This window comes from Bubalus bubalis, chromosome 18, assembly GCF_019923935.1.
Source record: "Bubalus bubalis isolate 160015118507 breed Murrah chromosome 18, NDDB_SH_1, whole genome shotgun sequence".
Lineage (NCBI taxonomy): Eukaryota > Metazoa > Chordata > Mammalia > Artiodactyla > Bovidae > Bubalus > Bubalus bubalis.
This window is the reverse complement of record NC_059174.1, coordinates 39,251,565-39,269,250: the sequence shown is the minus strand read 5'-3', so window position 1 is coordinate 39,269,250 and position 17,686 is coordinate 39,251,565. Positions and strand designations below refer to the sequence as shown.

The 17,686-nt window shown below is 45.3% G+C and overlaps 1 protein-coding gene across 1 annotated transcript in view; it reads right to left on the bottom strand.

Annotated features, from left to right (window-relative positions):
* The window catches only part of ZNF23 (zinc finger protein 23), a 26,859-nt gene extending 9,173 nt beyond the window's left edge, over positions 1-17,686 (bottom strand). Inside the window, exons 1-7 of the mRNA XM_045163454.1 lie at positions 17,596-17,686; positions 17,087-17,192; positions 12,125-12,189; positions 1,659-5,445; positions 1,490-1,561; positions 871-1,170; positions 674-752 (exon numbers count right to left, since the gene is read on the bottom strand). Coding sequence (XP_045019389.1) covers positions 3,647-5,445; positions 12,125-12,189; positions 17,087-17,192; positions 17,596-17,671 — 2,046 coding nt within the window. The 5' untranslated portion in view covers positions 17,672-17,686 and the 3' untranslated portion in view covers positions 674-752; positions 871-1,170; positions 1,490-1,561; positions 1,659-3,646. The remainder of the gene's footprint in view (positions 1-673; positions 753-870; positions 1,171-1,489; positions 1,562-1,658; positions 5,446-12,124; positions 12,190-17,086; positions 17,193-17,595) is intronic.

Here is a 17,686-nt window from a genome sequence, read left to right as displayed (position 1 = left end):
TTAAGAAATGTTTGCAACGCCTTCTATGCGTCCTTCTGACTGACCTGCAGAACTCGGGATCCTTGCCGCACACAGTCCAATTCCGCGGCTTCATGCACCCCAGCATTACCCCACCCCGACTCCCACCCCCGCGCCCTGATCGTGTCCTCCCCCATCCCCGCTCCGCAGATCAACAGGAGACTTACCGTCAAGGGCTCAGACCGGCTGCCCCAGGACTCCGCCCGGGAGACTCCTCAGGACCAGAGCAGGGAGAGCCGGCCCGCGCCAAGGTGACCCCGGCAACCTCGCGCTCCTAGTTGTTTCTTCCCGCCCTGCAGTTAGCAGACCGGCCGCCGGGGGCAGCAGGGGCCAAGCTGGAGGTCTGTGCGTCTTAATGGCTGGCTCCTCGTGCCCACAGCGCCGGCCTCCGAGCCCTGGACCCGCAGGCCCGTCCTCTCCGTTCTCTCTCACTTCGAGGGCAAAACCGAGTCCCAGGGCGACGAGGCGCGCGCCCAAGGGAGACAGGAAGGGAGGCAACCACTGGAGGCGGCCACCGGCTGCCAGCGCCGCACGTCTATGGCCCAGGACGAATGGGACCCAGAGCCTCAGGCCCCCACCTGCAGCAGGTGGGCCCCGGAGCCCCGGCCAGCACGGCCGGCAGATGCGTCAAACCCTGGGCAGGACAACCCCTTACCTTGGCGAGCCGAGGAGAGGGGCGAGAGAGGTGAGTGTGGTCGCGCCGCTGGGAGGGCTTCCTGGAGGCTGGGCTTCGGCTGAGTGTGGGTGGGATTTCAGTGGCCAGGAGGGGAGGGGGGTGGGGGGGTGGGGGGGTGGGGGGGGTGGGGGGGTGGGGGCAGGCTTCGGGGGCACTGGAAACACTTGAGCACCGACCTGCGCAGGGTAGGGGCTGGTGAGCGGGGAGGGGAGGGTGTAAACCAGAGCCGGAGCGGGACTCAGAGTCGGCCCTGGAAGCCTAGGAGCAGGCGGAGAACGCCGGGCCCCCACAGAGCCGGCTCAGACCTCGGGCGGAAGCCCCAGGAACCCTGTGAGGTGTGGGAATTTGCTGAGACCACGTGGTCTGTGGTGCGAATAGGGCCCGAGAGAAGGCGGAAGGGGCTTCAGGGAGCTCGCGGCGGCGAAGACTGGAAGTTCGCTCTTCTCGGATTCCCCAGGCACTTCGGTAACCCTGGCCTGTGGATGAGTCCGCAAATGTTCAATTGAACTGAGTGGACTGTGTAAGGGAAGGGGTGTCCTCAGTTCCTTGTCAGGAGAAAGAACATCAGAGCGGCGTTATGGTCTGGGAATAACAGGGATGTCAGAGGCGGAAGCAGAACATCTTAGGAGCCTCTTCTCAGAACCCCCGGCCCCACCACAAGGAGAGGGCTGCCACCCAGGGGGAGCTGTGCTGTCTCTTGTCCCCCCACCCCCACCCCACCCCGACCAGATGTCACAGAAGCCCTGCCTCCACCCATTGCACACACCCTCCCTCCCTGATTGGGCCTCTGCTCACCAGGCTTCCCAGACCTGCTGGATGCCCTGAAGCAGCCATGTTTTCTTCTGAGCCTCAGTTTTCCCTCCTGATCTGGACAGAACAGGATCAGGTATTCTCTGAGGTCCCTTCCAGTGTGACAGGCCTGGGCAGAAGGGTGCCCTGTGCTGCAGGGATGGAACATGCTTACCTGGACTGAGAGAGACACTTGATTTAATCCTGACCCTTCCAGGCTCATGGCTCCTATTGAGAAAAGAAGCGCTTTTGCGAGGTCTCCAGTGCCATGGCTCTTCTTAGTCTCTGGAAGGCCTCGACTGGACCCAGGCAGCTTCTTCACTGGAGTAGTGAACATCGAGGTGACAGGGTGTCAGGACTTCTGGGCCATAGAGGCCACATGACTTCATGAGACTGCGGTTATCTGCTTTCTTCACCCCCGTATCCTTGGGATCTAAGCAGGGGACTTGCCATAGATAGTAACAAAGCTACAGAGAGGGAGAAAACTCTCAGGAGCCGTCTGGGTGAGATGGGCCTTACGCCCTAGGTCCAGCCCCAAACCTGCAGATCAATAACCTTGAGACCCAGAGGCCAAGTTCACACAGGATTTGGGGGCAGATCTGGAAGATAGGTTCTGTCCTCAGTGATTCTCAGCCTTCCTAGAGTCCCTGCCTTGGTCCTGCCACAGCAGAGACGGTGCTAAGACTCTACCTGGAGCCAGGACTGCAGGACTTCCTGTCCCCATCTCCCCTGTCACATCCAGAGACTAGCTGGAGAATATTCATGACCTAGGTGGGGTGGGGTGAGCCACGGCCTTCTACCCTCTTCTCTGGCCTGGGTAATGGGACGCATTAGCTAGCCACTGATTTGCTGTGTGACCAGGGGCAGTGGCATCTGTCTCTGGTTTTCAGTGTTTCTGTAAATAAATGAAGAACTTGGATTCTATGGCCTGGGGCACTTCTGGGCCTGTGTGGTCTAGATCTGCCCAGAGCAGGAGGCCAAAATGACTGGGTGAAGGACTATGCTCTCCTGTGTCCGGGGGCCTCCAGGGTCTGCCTCCACCCATATGCAGCTTCCAGAAGCTGGAGTTGGGTGGGGAGGGGTCACTTACACAGTGGTCCTGGACATTCTGCTGAGGTGCTACACCATGTCATTAGCTTTCTGGCAGGAGTGGTTCCTCTGAGATACACAAGACAGTACTCCCAGAAAACACTGGTCTTCTGAGCTACAGAGTGCAGGAGCAGGTATGGGGAAAGCGGTGCTGTGGGGTATACTGTGTGTCTGAGAGTCTGTGTTCATCTTGATGTGGGACAGAGGTTTGAGGGCTTACTATGTGTGACTGTATGCTTTTAATTTTTACTCCTTAGAGTACTCCTGAGACTGAACATCTTCCTTTATTAGTCACCTTTATATCTTTTTTAAAAGCTGCTTGCTATTGTTGTTTGCTGGGTTTTAGAATTTCTCTTAACTGTAAGATCTCTCTGTAAATTACGTACTACATGTTAATAACACAAATTTTACAAATGTATTCCCACTTTTGGTGCTTTTTTATTTGGAGTTATTCAAAACAGAAGCATAAAGATTCAATTTTGAAAAGCCAATTTATTAATATTTTCCCTCATGGTTGGTTTCTAGCTTTCATCTGATGCTTAGAAAGGTTTTCTCCATTCCATGAAAATAAAAAGATTTACTCATATTTTTCCCTTAAGGAAAGCTTTATTGTTATACCTCTTTACAAACTGATGCTTGCTTGTTGTCAAAAATTAAACGGCAATTAATTTAGGTAAGTAGTTAGAGTTTTTCTATCTAAGAAGAAGGTATTGCTCTCTTCCATTTATTTAACTTCCCTTCTGTGGCCCTCAGTGGAGATCTGTAAGTTCTCCACATAAGTCCTACATAATAAGTTTATACCCAGAAAATTGACTCTTCTTGATGCTATTGGCAATGGAATATTTTCCTTCATTATATTTTCTATTGGTTGTTGGTATAAACCAAACTATTTATTTTTGGATGTTATTTGAAAACTGGTCATCATTCTTGATTTAAAATTGAGTAAAATGAAAAAGATTTCCTTATGAAGACTCAGCCATATTAATTTCCCTTTCAGGGTTTTCCACCATGGTGAATCTGAGGACACTTGATCCAGTTCAGCATTAATGCCGACAATTTTCTACATCCCTTTTATTAGGACTTTTCTTCACTGTGGATGCTCTGATGCTGACTAAGTTGGAAGCTAAACCTGAAGGCTTTCCCACACACATTACACACAAACGGTTTCTTCCAAGTATGAACTGTCTGATGTATAATACAGTCAGAACTATAGCTGAAGCCTTTGCCACACTCCACACATCTGAAGGGTTTCTCCCCAGTGTGGCTTCTTTGATGCCGAATTAAATGAGCATTAACATGGAAGGCTTTTCCACACTCCTTACACTGAAAGGGTTTCTCTCCAGTATGGATTCTCTGATGTACAATATAGTCAGAACTACAGGTGAATGCTTTCTCACATTCCATACATTTGAAAGGTTTCTCCCCAGTGTGTATTCTCTGATGCCTAGTTAGTTTGGCATTGATGCTAAAGGCTTTCCCACATTCCTTACATTGGTAGGGCTTTTCTCCAGTGTGGATTCGGTGATGATCGAGTAGGTTTCTTTTAGAAGTAAAGCATTTCCCACACTCATTACATTCAAATGGTTTCTCCCCAGTGTGAATCCTCTGATGCTGCATTAATTTCGCATTAACGTTGAAGGCCTTTCCACACTCATTACACTCATAGGGCTTCTCCCCGGTGTGGATTCTCAGATGCTGCCGAAGCTGGGAGTTACATCTGAAGGTTTTGCCACATTCTTTACACTCATAGGGTTTCTCACCTGTGTGGATTCTCTGGTGCTGGATTAATTTCCCTTTGACGCCAAAGGCTTTTCCACATTCAGTACACGCATAGGGTTTCTCCCCTGTGTGAATTCTTTGATGCTGAATGAGTTTTGCATTACTACTAAAGGCCTTTCCACACTCCTTACACTGAAAGGGCCTCTCTCCAGTGTGGATGTTCTGATGCTGCCTAAGCTGGGAACTGCACCTGAAGCCTCTCCCACACTCAGTACATTCATAAGGTTTCTCTCCAGTGTGGATCCGCTGATGTTGAATTAATTTTGCATTAACATTGAAAGCTTTCCCACAGTCATTACACTCATAAGGTTTCTCTCCAGTGTGGATTCTCTGATGTATGATATATGCAGAACTGCAGCTAAAGCTGCTCCCACACTCCTTGCACTGATAAGGCCTCTCTCCTGTATGGATTCTCTGATGCCTACTTAGACTCCCGTTAACACTGAAGGCTTTTCCACACACCTTACACTGATAGGGCTTCTCCCCACTGTGGATTGTCTGATGTGTAATATAATGGGAACTGTAACTGAAGCTTTTACCACACTCGACACATTTGAAGGGCTTCTCCCCACTGTGAAGTCTTTGATGCCAAATTAATTTTGCATTGATGCTAAAGGCTTTGCCACACTTCTTATACTGATGGGGCTTCTCCCCAGTGTAGCTATCTTGACCCTGATTAAGTTGAGAGTTATAGCTAAAGTTTTCCATTAATTCTTCGCATTTAAAAGGTCTTTCCCCAGAATTAATTATTTCCTGTTGAATAAGTTTTGTGTCAAAGCTGAAGGCTTTCTCCAGTCCTGTACACTCAGGGGGCTGCTCTCCAGTGGAGATGATATGACACTGATTCAAATTTGGACTCTGACTAAAGAAACACTCCTCCATGGGGCTAGTACTGTCTTTCACCATCCTGTCAATGACATTGCTGTTTTCTTTCTTCACACTTCCTACTGAGTGGACGTCCTGCTGTTTCTCTAGAATATAGGTTTCTGAAAAGTCAGTTTCCTTAAAAGAGTTCCTCTGAAGTTCGTATGATATATTATATTTTTCTTCATACGTTTCTTCTGTCAAATTATTGTCAGTCTGGATATCAATATCTAATATAAAAAAAACAAAACATAAAATATCATGTAAGAACCATGTTAAAAAAAAGAAAAAGAACTGTGACAGAATACATGATCAAAGTAATCGAGAGGCTCTTTAAAATCATCAGATTGGGCCAAAGAATCTAAAGCTGGAATAATATGTAGCTATTTAAAAAAATGAAATAAACCCATGTGTGCTGATGTGAAAAGATGTCAGATACATTTTTTACTGGAAAAACAACTTGAGATATGGTATGTAAAATATCTTCCATTTGTGTACAGAAAGTAAAAAGGGCCGACATACGTCTATTTGAATATGGCTAGAAATCTACTGCAGGAATACACAAGAAACTGAACAAACTGGCACAGGAATTTTGGGAACCTTCCCCACTGCTTCCCCTTTATGCACTTTTTGTACTGTTTTGAGCATGTGCAAATATTACAAATAGTAAAGTAATGATTTTAAAAGATCACCAGTCTCTAAACCAAAAGCCAATAACAAGAAGGTTAAGAGTAACAGCAGTGGGACAAAATTCTAGGTCCTATCTGCCAGATCAAGATTCCTTCTATCACATCATATGTTACTACATTTTGCAGTTTCTGTTAATAAAAATGGAAATTGCTTAAGAAGGAAAGGGCACAGAATCCAACATGTGGCAACAAGGGATGGCAAGTATTGACAGCACTAGGAAGCAAGTGGGAATGAATTTTGTTTGTTTTCTTAGAACTGAATTTCTAGGCTTTCCAAACTTTCTCCTTTAACTTCTTTTTTCTGTACTTGTGAATGGCTCTGTTCAGGCCCATTTGATCCCTTTGACCCAACCTCTTCCCACCCACACCAGAACACTGCTGCATTCACCTTGTCTTTCCTCATACCTCCTACAATCCTAAAATTGGTCACTCTCCAACATTCTTTCTGTCATCTTATTAGTTCTTCTATAATCCCCACAGTCCTAGTAGAACTAATGATCTCTACACTTATTCTCAAATTTCTCAAAATTGGCCCCAAAATGTTGCCTCTATTTTTTCATGTCTCATCTCTTCTCAATCACATGTAATAAGCCCCCTACCCCAGTATTTCATTATAATACCAAGACCATAATGCGAAACAGTAATCCCAAGTCATCTTTCTCTTCCTGCAGGACATGGGTTCAGTCCCTTGTCTGGGAAGATTTCACATGCCATGGGGCAACTAAGCCTGCATGCTGCAACTACTGAAGCTGGAAAGCCCAGAGCCCATGCTCCACAATAAAGAGTAGCCTCTGCTTGCCACAAGTAGCAAACACCCACATGAAGCAACAAAAGACCAAGTGCAGAGATAAATTAATTAATTAAAAAGGAAGTCAACTCTGCTGACATAGGTCTTGTGCCCTATGATTTCCCCTTCTGCCTGCCTAGAACCCATTTGGTTCCTTATCCCAATTAACCTACATACACTGATGAGATGAATGTTTCTATCCTCTGCTGACATCATGATGGGTTGTTCAAAGACTTCAGGACTGTGGGCTGCCTACAGAATGAAATCTAGACTTCTCTGACTGAGAATCTCCACAACATCATTGACTTACCCCTCTGTTTGGTCAAACACTTTAAACTCTCCATTTCATTTCCAAAATATGTCTTGGTCAGTAAACATCTGGTTGTACAATCACAAGGAACAAAAATCCAATAAAACCATCTTTTTTTAAAAAAAAAGATTTATCAAAAGGATGCAAGACTATCTTGTGGACCCCAAAGGCAGGAATTAAATCTGGGCCTCATGAGAAATAGGAAATCACCTGGCAGCTACTCTGTGTGAGCCCATGAGAACCTCATTACTTCAAGAGAGAATCTTGGCCCTGCCCCAAACTAACTAAATGACAACCTGCACATCTGCAAGATGCCCAGGTGATGCATTCATTCTTCTTTTGAGAAATGCCAAACTGATAGCAGTACTTCCTCCCACCTTACTTCCTGCAGCTTATTATATACAGCTTTCTGCTTAAATACATTCAGTTCAGTTCAGTCGCGTCTGACTCTTTGTGACCCCATGAATTGCAGCACGCCAGGCCTCCCTGCCCATCACCAACTCCCAGAGTTTACCCAAACTCATGTCCATCAAGTCAGTGATGCCATCCAGCCATCTCATCCTCTTCGTCCCCTTCTCCTCCTGTCCCCAATCCCTCCCGGCATCAGGGTCTTTTCCAATGAGTCAACTCTTCGCATGAGGTGGCCAAAGTATTGGAGATTCAGCTTCAGCATCAGTCCTTCCAATGAACACCCAGGACTGATCTCCTTTAGGATGGACTGGTTGGATCTCCTTGCAGTCCAAGGGATTCTCGAGTGTTCTTCAACACCACAGTTCAAAAGCATCAATTCTTCAGCACTCAGCTTTCTTCACAGTCCAACTCTCACATCCATACATGACCACTGGAAAAACCATAGCCTTAACTAGACAGACCTTTGTTGGCAAAGTAATGTCTCTACTTTTGAATATGCTATCTAGGTTGGTCATAACTTTCCTTCCAAGGAGTAAGCGTCTTTTAATTTCATGGCTGCAATCACCATCTGCAGAGATTTTGGAGCCCCAAAATATAAAGTCTGACACTGTTTCCACTGTTTCCCCATCTATTTCCCATGAAGTGATGGGACCAGATGCCATGATCTTACTTTTCTGAATGTTGAGCTTTAAGCCAACTTAAAGCTCACTTAAGCTTAAGCAACTTAAGCCACTCTCCTCTTTCACTTTCATCAAGAGGCTTTTTAGTTCCTCTTCACTTTCTGCCGTAAGGGTGGTGTCATCTGCATATCTGAAGTTATTGATATTTATAATAAAACCAAATTTAACTGAGCACACACTATAAGTTAGGTGCTTGGTACATGTTCTCTTTTTATCACCAGTCCACAACCCACAAGACTATTACCTCATTTTATAATTATTACTCCATTTTCAAGAGTGAGAATACTATTAGAGAAGGCAAATTACTGACCTGCTCAAAGTCACACAACTATGAAGTAGCACAGTTAGGACTGGATCTGAGAAAGTCTACTCCAAAGCCTAGGTTAAAAGACTTAATTCTGTATCCTTCATATTAAGTGGATAGTGCACAGGAAATAGCAAGGACCCAAAGAAGTATTGAATCCATTCCTTTTGTTTCAGAAAGGTAGAATAACAAAATTAGGATTGAAAAGAATTTGAATGAAGCATTCAAAAAAAGATCTGTTCTTGGAATTACAAAGAAAGAGTGAACTACAAAAACAGAAAGGTCTCAAATGTTCCTATCTCTAGAAATCAAAATTTATTTAAATGTTACTCTGTACACCTGGCCAATAAACATGGCATGCTTCTATGTTGCTGAAGTTGACTTTCTTCCTAAAGGGTTAAACTACTTTCCAGCATAAGGGCAATGTGTGCCTCCCTTACCAGTCCAGAGGCCCTGGAGGCCTGTGCCTGCTGCAGAGGCCAGTGGAGATGGGCCCTCCAGCTCACCTCCTCCCTCCAGTTGAGAGATCACAGCAGGTTTGAGAAGAGGAAATCCTGTTTCAGGGAAAGGAAAAAGGAAAGGCAGATTAATAATCTCCCACAGCTGATTTCCTAAACCTCTTCTCATATTGTGTCAGTAATGGGGAGAGAAGCCCTAGGGTGGTCCTGTGTCTAAGAACTATGGGAAAGGGGGTGGGGTGTATGGGTAGGAAGGTGTATGTGTAGGGTGGGGTGGGAGGCAGAAGCTTGAGAAGATGTGGGAGGATTTGGGCAGGGCCAGACTGAGACACTTCACGCAGGGCAAATAAAGACATTCTGCCTAAAGGGACAGATACCATTTTTTGACCACTGGCCTAAATAATATTCCAAGTACACTGAGATTCCTAGAAAGACTCAAGAGATGCAGGTTGGGTGAGGGGGAACCTGAAGGTAATACCGCAGAACAGGAAGATACTTTTTTTCCTCTCTGTATCCAGAACAGCCTATAGGGTGAATCAAGAGTGCATGCCAGTCCCAGCAGAGTCCTATATTGGCCCCAAAAGGGCTTAGGGTTCATCCTTCCCAGCAACCCCTGGGTCTAGGGGATTAGGAATAAGCTCCTAAGGTTCCTACTCCGTAAAGGATTACCAGAAGCCCCCTTGCAACCAGTAAAGGGAAAGGAAGCCAGGAAACCCTAATAAGCAGTCTGAGCCCCGGGGATAGAAAGTGCTTACCCAGGGAAGCCATATTCCCATAATTCTCCAGCATCACATCCCTGTACAGGGCCCTCTGTGCAGTGGACAGGCCATCCCACTCCGTCTGGGTAAAGTACACAGCCACGTCCTCGAAGGTCACCGACTTCTGAAACAACAGGTTCCTGCTGCCCTACGGCCAATGCCATGGCTCATGCCCTAGGTGAGGGGCAGAGGGCAGTATGAGGGCTTGAGGAGGCGCTTGTGGAGAGCACAGAGGTAATAGGGGAAAATATTTACAAAAAATACCTGGAAAGTAAGGCATGGCATATCTGGCTCACAGCAGAGAAACCTCATGCCATATTTCATACTTACAAAAGATGACATTAAGTTGAAATGAAAGAAAACAAATTCGCATGAATGAGTTCTCCCAATGCAATTGCTTTCTTTCAGTTAAGCTACCATGCCCCTCACTGGCAGAAGCAGCACTGGACCCACCCACAGGCTTCACACTCCTGGCCTTGAGGTCTTGCCTTCTGCGCCCAGCTTACCACACCTCACCCTCACCCTCAAGCCAGCTCCAAAGCATATCCATGGCTTCTATCCCATCCACCCCCACCTGCCACAGATTTCTATCATGCTCCCTCTATGAGAGGATGCACAGCCTCTGCTCCAGCACCTCCAGCAGAGGAAGCTCAGTGTTGCCCAGATCAGCTGGCCGGTGTGGGGGTGGAGAGTAGGGAAGAGGCTGCCCATTCTGCTTCCAAATGGGTTTCACTGAAAGCCTGTTTTCTGTTACCCTCTCCCATTCAAGCCTCATCCTGTCCAACTTCACCCAAGACTTCACTGTCTCTCCAAGGAGGTTTGGGAAAGAGGGTCACCATCTTTTCAGTTACTCCTCTGCATCACTCCACACTCAGCACAGGCTCCTTCCTCAGCCTTCTGAAACACCTCTGGGACACACTGGCGTGATCTGCCCCTCAACTATTCTCTACCAGGATGTGTCTTGTTCAATTGTACTGGCCTCCAACCCATCAACCATTGTAGTCCAACCTGTAAGCATTTCTGTGAGTCACTCATTGTGTGACCTGGATAAGTCAAATAACTTTGCAGTACAAAATGAAATGCCCTCAACACCAGCCACCACCCACTTTATCCCACAACCGGTGCTTCTCTCTGAATTCAAATCTCAGCTGGTGTCTCCCACCATAATCCACATAAAAAGAAACCTGGTGATTCATTCCTGGCTCCTCCCTCCTTTACCCCACCCTAATCCTTTGACTCACTGTCCTAAAGATTTTTATGTTAAGCATTACCTGAATTATGTTAAGCATCCTCCTCTTTAGCAACCCCTTGTCTTAATGAAGCCTACATCACCTAGACTGATGGGATTTTTTCTGAAATGGTCACTCTGCTTTCAAATCTCCCCTCAAAACTATTCCCTATATAGCCATAAGAAATCTGAATACATTATGGTCCCACATGTGACACAGGGCTGAACAGTAAAGAGTCATGCAATGACTGTGTGACTGTGGACATGTCACTTCGATCCCCTTTGCCTTTTGTTTCTTTTGTGGCAGAATGAACACAACACAGTGCCTATCTCCCAGCGCTGCAGTCAGGACTGAGTGATCCATGTAAAGTGCTTACTATGGTGCTTCAAATCGTGTAACTAGAGTCACTGTGACTATGATTATTCCCAAATTATGTGAAGAGTTGACTCACTGGAAAAGACCCTGATGCTGGGAGGGATTGGGGGCAGGAGAGGAAGGGGATGACAGAAGATGAGATGGCTGGATGGCATCACCGACTCGATGCACATGAGTTTGGGTGAACTCCGGAAGTTGGTGATGGACAGGGAGGCCTGGTGTGCTGCGAATCATGAGGTCGCAAAGAGTCGGACACAACTGAGCAACTGAACTAAACTGCTAGTCCATGGAGGTCCATGGATGAACATCAAGGGGTCCGTGAAATCCCTGAAATTGTATGGAAAATTCTGTTTGCTTGTTATTCTGGGGGAGAGTATCCACAGCTCTTAACAGAGAACTTAACTTTGACCACTGCACCCCAAGCCCTGAAAGCCTCTCCAGGACACAGTGAGACATCCCACCCCACAGTATATCCTTTCTTTTTTACTTCACTTGACCCCACTCTCATCTTCTGCTTGCCCTGGAATTATAGGCATAACCATTATGTGGATCTGGTCCTGCTATCCCTCTTTATCTATATTCCCCTTCCTGGAATCCTAGTCCTCTGCTATTTTCCTCCATTCACAGGCAGCTTCCACTTCTCTTATTCACCAGAGCCCTCTGCTGGTAGAGCAAGACAAACCGCTGTGCAGAACGCTATACCTCTGCCTTCCCCTCACACGTGTCTTTCCTTTCCTGGTCTCTGGACCCCATCCCTCCACATCACCCTTCTTTCCACAAGCTCCAGCCCAGAAGGCGGAAGCATGGAGGCCCCCTCCAGCTTTCACAGCAAGGCTCACCGGCTTCCCTTCTCAGTTTTCTTCAATGTGAAACTGCTCAGAGGAAGAGATGAAGGACCCACAGCTCACCTCGGGCCAGGATGTCAGGAGCATGGCTGCCATCACCTGATCTCCCTCTCAGAGGAGGACTGGAGCTGAGGGAAAACAGGGGAACAAGTACAAGACAAGTCAGTCACCCCCACCAGGAACCATATAGACCCCCACAGAAGGTTTGAGACACAGGGAGCCAGCATCCAGACAGACGTGCGAGCAGAAGCTACCAGCCATGGTAAGAAAGGAGTGATCTGTTCAATGGTTCTGTGCCCAGGGTCCTCCCAGCTATGATATCGATGCTCACTGCCAGGAACTCTGGGATTTTTACAATTCTGACATATATTGTACACATAAAAGTGTACATAAAATGGAGGTAGAGCCTGAAGAATACTAAAACAAAGACTCATGTAGCAACAGTTCAAATCAAGGGACAGAATATTCCCAAGGTCTTGGGCTTATTTGTCTTTCTCTAAATAAGCTTCCCCTTCTATTTTACAGAGAAGCCAATATAGAGAGGCTGCAGCCCCCATACAGAGGCCTGAGTCAGGCCCCAGGGAGGCAGTTCATGGAGAAAGGTACAGCCGCTCTCTCCCATGTGCCTGTTCCCCCATACAGTTGAGAGCCCTCAAGAGTACTGATATCTCTGTACAGATCTTGGAAGTTAGGCTCCTGCCAGGCCCAGCATTACAATGAGGATGCTGGGCTGCAAGTGAGATACCAGGCTGGCTCCTCATACCTTCCAGGCTTCTGATGGTAAAGAAGCCAAGGCCTCAGCTGCCTGAGAGAGGGAGTCACTATACTATCCAGGGTCCCATGACGTAGCACTCCTTGTTCATTATATTCCAAATGAAAGGAGTGATCTGTTCAATGGTTCTGTGCCCAGGGGTCCTCCCAGCCATGACATCAATGCTCACTGCCAGGAACTCTGGGATTTTTACAATTCTGACATATACTGTACACACAAACATGGACTGGTTATTTCCTGATTTTTACTGATTCCAAAGTCAGTCTTGAGATGTTATATTTTCTTAAAATATTGTCCATGTTTTTCAGAATGTAAACAAGTGTAGGATTATGGGAAACACTGGCTTGTGATTTTTTTTTTTTTTTCCACTTTTTTCCATACCTGAAGCTTCTCTGCTTTTCCTGTTTCTTTTGATATATGTGTTCTTGAGACCTTTTAGCTTTGGTTAATGTTATGGACTGAGTGTCTCCCCTTAAGATTTGAATGTTGAAGCCTTAGTTTCCAATGTGACTATATTTGGAGACAAGACTCATGAAGACATAATGAGGTTAAACGAGGTCATAATCTGATAGGACCAGTGCCCTAAGAAGAGGAAGAGACTCCAGAGCGCTCTGTCTCTGCTATGTAAGGACACAAGTGAGAAGCGCAGCCATCTGTAACGAAAAAGAATCCTTAGCAAGAATCAAATTATCTAGTACCTTGATCTTGGACTTCTGGCCTTCAAAATTAAGAGAAATCACTTTGTTGTTTAAGCAAACAGTGTATGGTGTTTTGTTACAGCAACCCAGGCAGACTAAAAACATTAGGCTGAATTGTGGTTTATCTATGTTAACTTTTATTTTTAAACAACCAGCTTTTTAATTTTGAACACCACTTCCTTTTCTACTTTTTAATTAAGCTCTGCTTTTTTAAAAATTAATTAATTCATTTTAACTGCAGGATAATTACAATATTGTGTTGGGTTTTGCCATATATCGACATGAATGCATGGGTGCACAAATGTCCCCCTAAGCTCTGCTTTGTAAAATTTGTTTCTCTAGCTCTGTAAGAGATACCTTATGCACCTTACCAAATCCTCTTGTCCACTCTTAATCCAGTTCCAGAGGCTCTGACCAGCTTTGCACAAGTACAACCTACCAATGCTTCCTCAAGGGTCTATACCACACATGGTAGTGGCTCCTGCCCTGGGGCTTCTCTGTCCTGTGTGGGACATCTGCACACATCCACAGGGTCCTGAAGGACAGGGGAGTTAAAATCTGTGATGCCACCCTTGACCAACAGCAGATAGAGGTCAATGGATAAAGATTTTCCCCTTTAGTTTCCCAGGTGGGCAGCCATGAGACTCCAAGGCTCTTCAAAGGCCTTGTAAGTCAGAGCGCCACTCTCCCACTGAGAGGCCAGCCTGGCAACGCACCCTTGTGTTGGCCCCTCCTTCTCTGTTTCATTCCCCTTGTCTTTAACTCTGTCCCAGGACTAAATTTCCAAATAAACAGCCTGCCCACAAGCCTCTGTCCAATGTTCTGCTTTTAGGGAATGCTAAACTACAAAAGGTTCTACCGATTTTATTACATAACGTTTTCTCCATAACCCATGATTACTTTTACCTAATTGTTTAGAGACCCAGTAAAGAGTGAACTCTCACAAAACTGAGTCCTTATATATCATGGGCAAATCCTTTCAAATCTTTAAAAAATGAATAATTCTAACACTATTTAAACTGTAGCAGATACCAGCAAAATAAGTTAGTAGTAGTTTATTAACGGGACATCATGACGAAGAGGGAACATCCCATGAATGCAAGTAAAATTCAATACTGGCATACAGGTTATACTTTTCACATTAATAAATCAAAGAAATAAAAACATACTCTCCATCTCAGTGGGTGTCAAACATGTTTGATAAAATTCAACATTCATGCCTAAATTTTAAAACTAATACCCTAGGGAACCTCTCATATGTAGGGTATACATACAAAATTATTCATTATCAGCAGTATTTTAGTAACAAAATAATTGGAAACACCTTACATGTCCACTGAGAATACATGAACAAGCAGTGTTAGGGAAATTAAATAAATAATCTTGTGTAGGCTTCAGAGACAAAACAGAGCAGGCCTCTGACCTCGCTTCTGACCTACCTGCACACTGCCCTGACTACTGCTGTGGGTGCCAGCCACACCTGCTCTGAGTGTCAGAAGAGAAACACAATAGATAGGGAGCAGGTCTTGGAAACTGGTAAGTCCCTGGAGGAGGTCTGGCCAAACACTCCCAGACTTAGCAACATTCCAAGATTTGCAGAACAAAGCAAACAGCATTGTAAAAAAATGAACATCACTACCAGTGCTGCAGTCTTGCTCAGATTGACAATGATATCAGTTTGCTTCCGGGATCATAAAGGAGAACCCAAACTGCAATCTTTGAAGTCTCACCCATGGAGAGGATGTCCTGCCTGGGACCTTTTCCCAATTGGGACTCCAGATGTGCTGTGACACGGGACTTCTCAGTGCTGTTTGAGTCTGGACGTTGGACAAAACCAAATTGGTGATGTATCCTCTGCTGTTTCTCTTTTCTTTTAATGTTAGTATATTAAAAGTAAGCTATATAATTCTCTAATTAATAGTGCTATTGTTTACTTGTATGTAACAAGTGGCTTATTTTGTTAACAAATCCTTTGACCCTGAGATGAAGTGAAGACTTTCAGCAAAACAAGCTGTCATACTATTTTTACAATGGAACATCACCCAGTAGCAAAAACGAATGACTCAGCAACAAACACAATCTGGATGAATTTAGGATCATAATACTGAGTTAGGTAAGTCTCAGAAGACTTGCCCAGAAGACTTACAGACACCATGACACTACCTTCATAAAACTCAAAAACAAACAGAATTAATCACATTATTTACAGAAACAAGTATATGTGATAAAATTATTTTTTAAAATAGGTAAGGGAATGATGGATTTCCCTAGTGGCTCAGTGGTAAAGAACCTGCCTGCAATGCAGGATTGGATTCGATCCCTGTGTCAGGAAGATCCCTCGAAGAAGGTAATGGCAACCCACTCCAGTATTCTTGCCTGGGAAATCCTATGGACAGAGGAGCCTGAAGGGCTACTGTCCTTGGGGCTGCAAGAGTCAGACATGACTCTTAGCAACTAAACAACAACAGCAAAGGCTATGATTAACACAAAATTCAAGAGAGTACCTCTAGGGGACAGAAAGTGGGAGCTGGAGTGGAGAGGAGCATACGAACACATGCAGCCATATTGGCAATGTTCTCCTTTTTATTGGAGTGTTTCATGGGTGCTCATATCACTACTATGCTTCATAAATGCCATGCTAGATCAATCTTCTGAATGCATGAATTACATTTAAAATATATACTTATCTATATGATATGAAATACTTTTTAACGTACAAAAGGTACTGTGCTATCTTTTGTATAAAACAAAAAGGAACTGTAAGAAAAAATATATATGTATCTGGTGATTTGTGCAAAAAGAAATAAAAGGCAAAACCAGAAACTAAGGAGAATGGGTGCCTCAGGTGTGGATCGAAGTCGGTGAAAGCAACTCAGGGAATGAAAACAGGATAGAAGGAAACCTGGGGTGTAGAAGTAGAAGGGGTGACAGGAAATGACACCTGCATGTGTCTTTTTGTTCTTTCTAACCATAGTACTGCTTTGCATATCAAAATACACACACACACACACACACACACACACACACATATACACACATACATATATTAAAAAAAAAAAAATCAGTGATGGAATGGGGGTGACAACCTCCAAAAACTAAAAACAGCAGCAAGTGAGCCTAACCATACCACAACATTACTGCACTGAAGCAGTAATGGGAAGTGATGGCCCTGAAAAATAATATTTTAACTAAATACTGTAAGGCTAAAAAGACCTGTACCCAAAGGTTTCTTGAGGTTGTATGATTTTTAAATTTATTTCCATTCTTCCCTATTTGGCAGTTAAAACCTAAGACCACAAATTTTCCTTTGAATACACTACAAACCACATTCCAAAAGCTTTTCAAATATATATATATATATGTATGTATATATATTTGTGTGTGTCTTCATTACTACATTTTTAGTAAACATGCTTTCCTGAGGGTATAAATGAGCAATTCAACAACTATTTTATGGGTATTCTAGGACTGAGAAAATCAGTATATTCCACATTGTAAAAATCATTCCCAGGTCATCGTCATCCCACAGCCCCAGAGACGTTGGGGCCAGGTTACCTTTTGGAACTAACATCGCTCCAGAAGACAGTGCCCTCCAAAATCCGGGCTTCTTCCGCTCTCGGGTGCACTGGAGGGTCTTGGCTTTTTCTGTTCCCCCACTGACCTCGATTCATAGGAAGTAAGGCACATAAAGCTTATACTTGAAACGCATACAGATAAAAGCCCCTGCACTAACCCAACACGTCGAAAGACTCGTGATACTATTTTAGGCCTCTTCACCTCTGCAAATATTCCACCCTCTGGCCGCTCCAACACAAGCTCCCAAAAGGCCAGTAGCATCTTCTCCAAAGTGCTAATTGCTCGAGGATTCGCGGCTGTGACAATAACCCAGACTTCGCCTTCTACCCGACGGAACGTAATCGGCTACTAAATCTAAAGCAGGCGCGAAGAGGAGCGGAAGAAGCCCACAGACACAGGAGATCCACCTCAACGGAGATGGGAGCATCACAACCGCAACCAGAGGTTTTGACCAGGCACCGCCCCCGCCTCCCGCAGCCCACACTCACCTCCGAAGCTGGCCGCTCCGCGGCGCGGCCGGAAGTACGTCACTAGACCGCGGCCGAGTCTCTCTAGCAGCAGCATCGCTCTTTCTCGGAT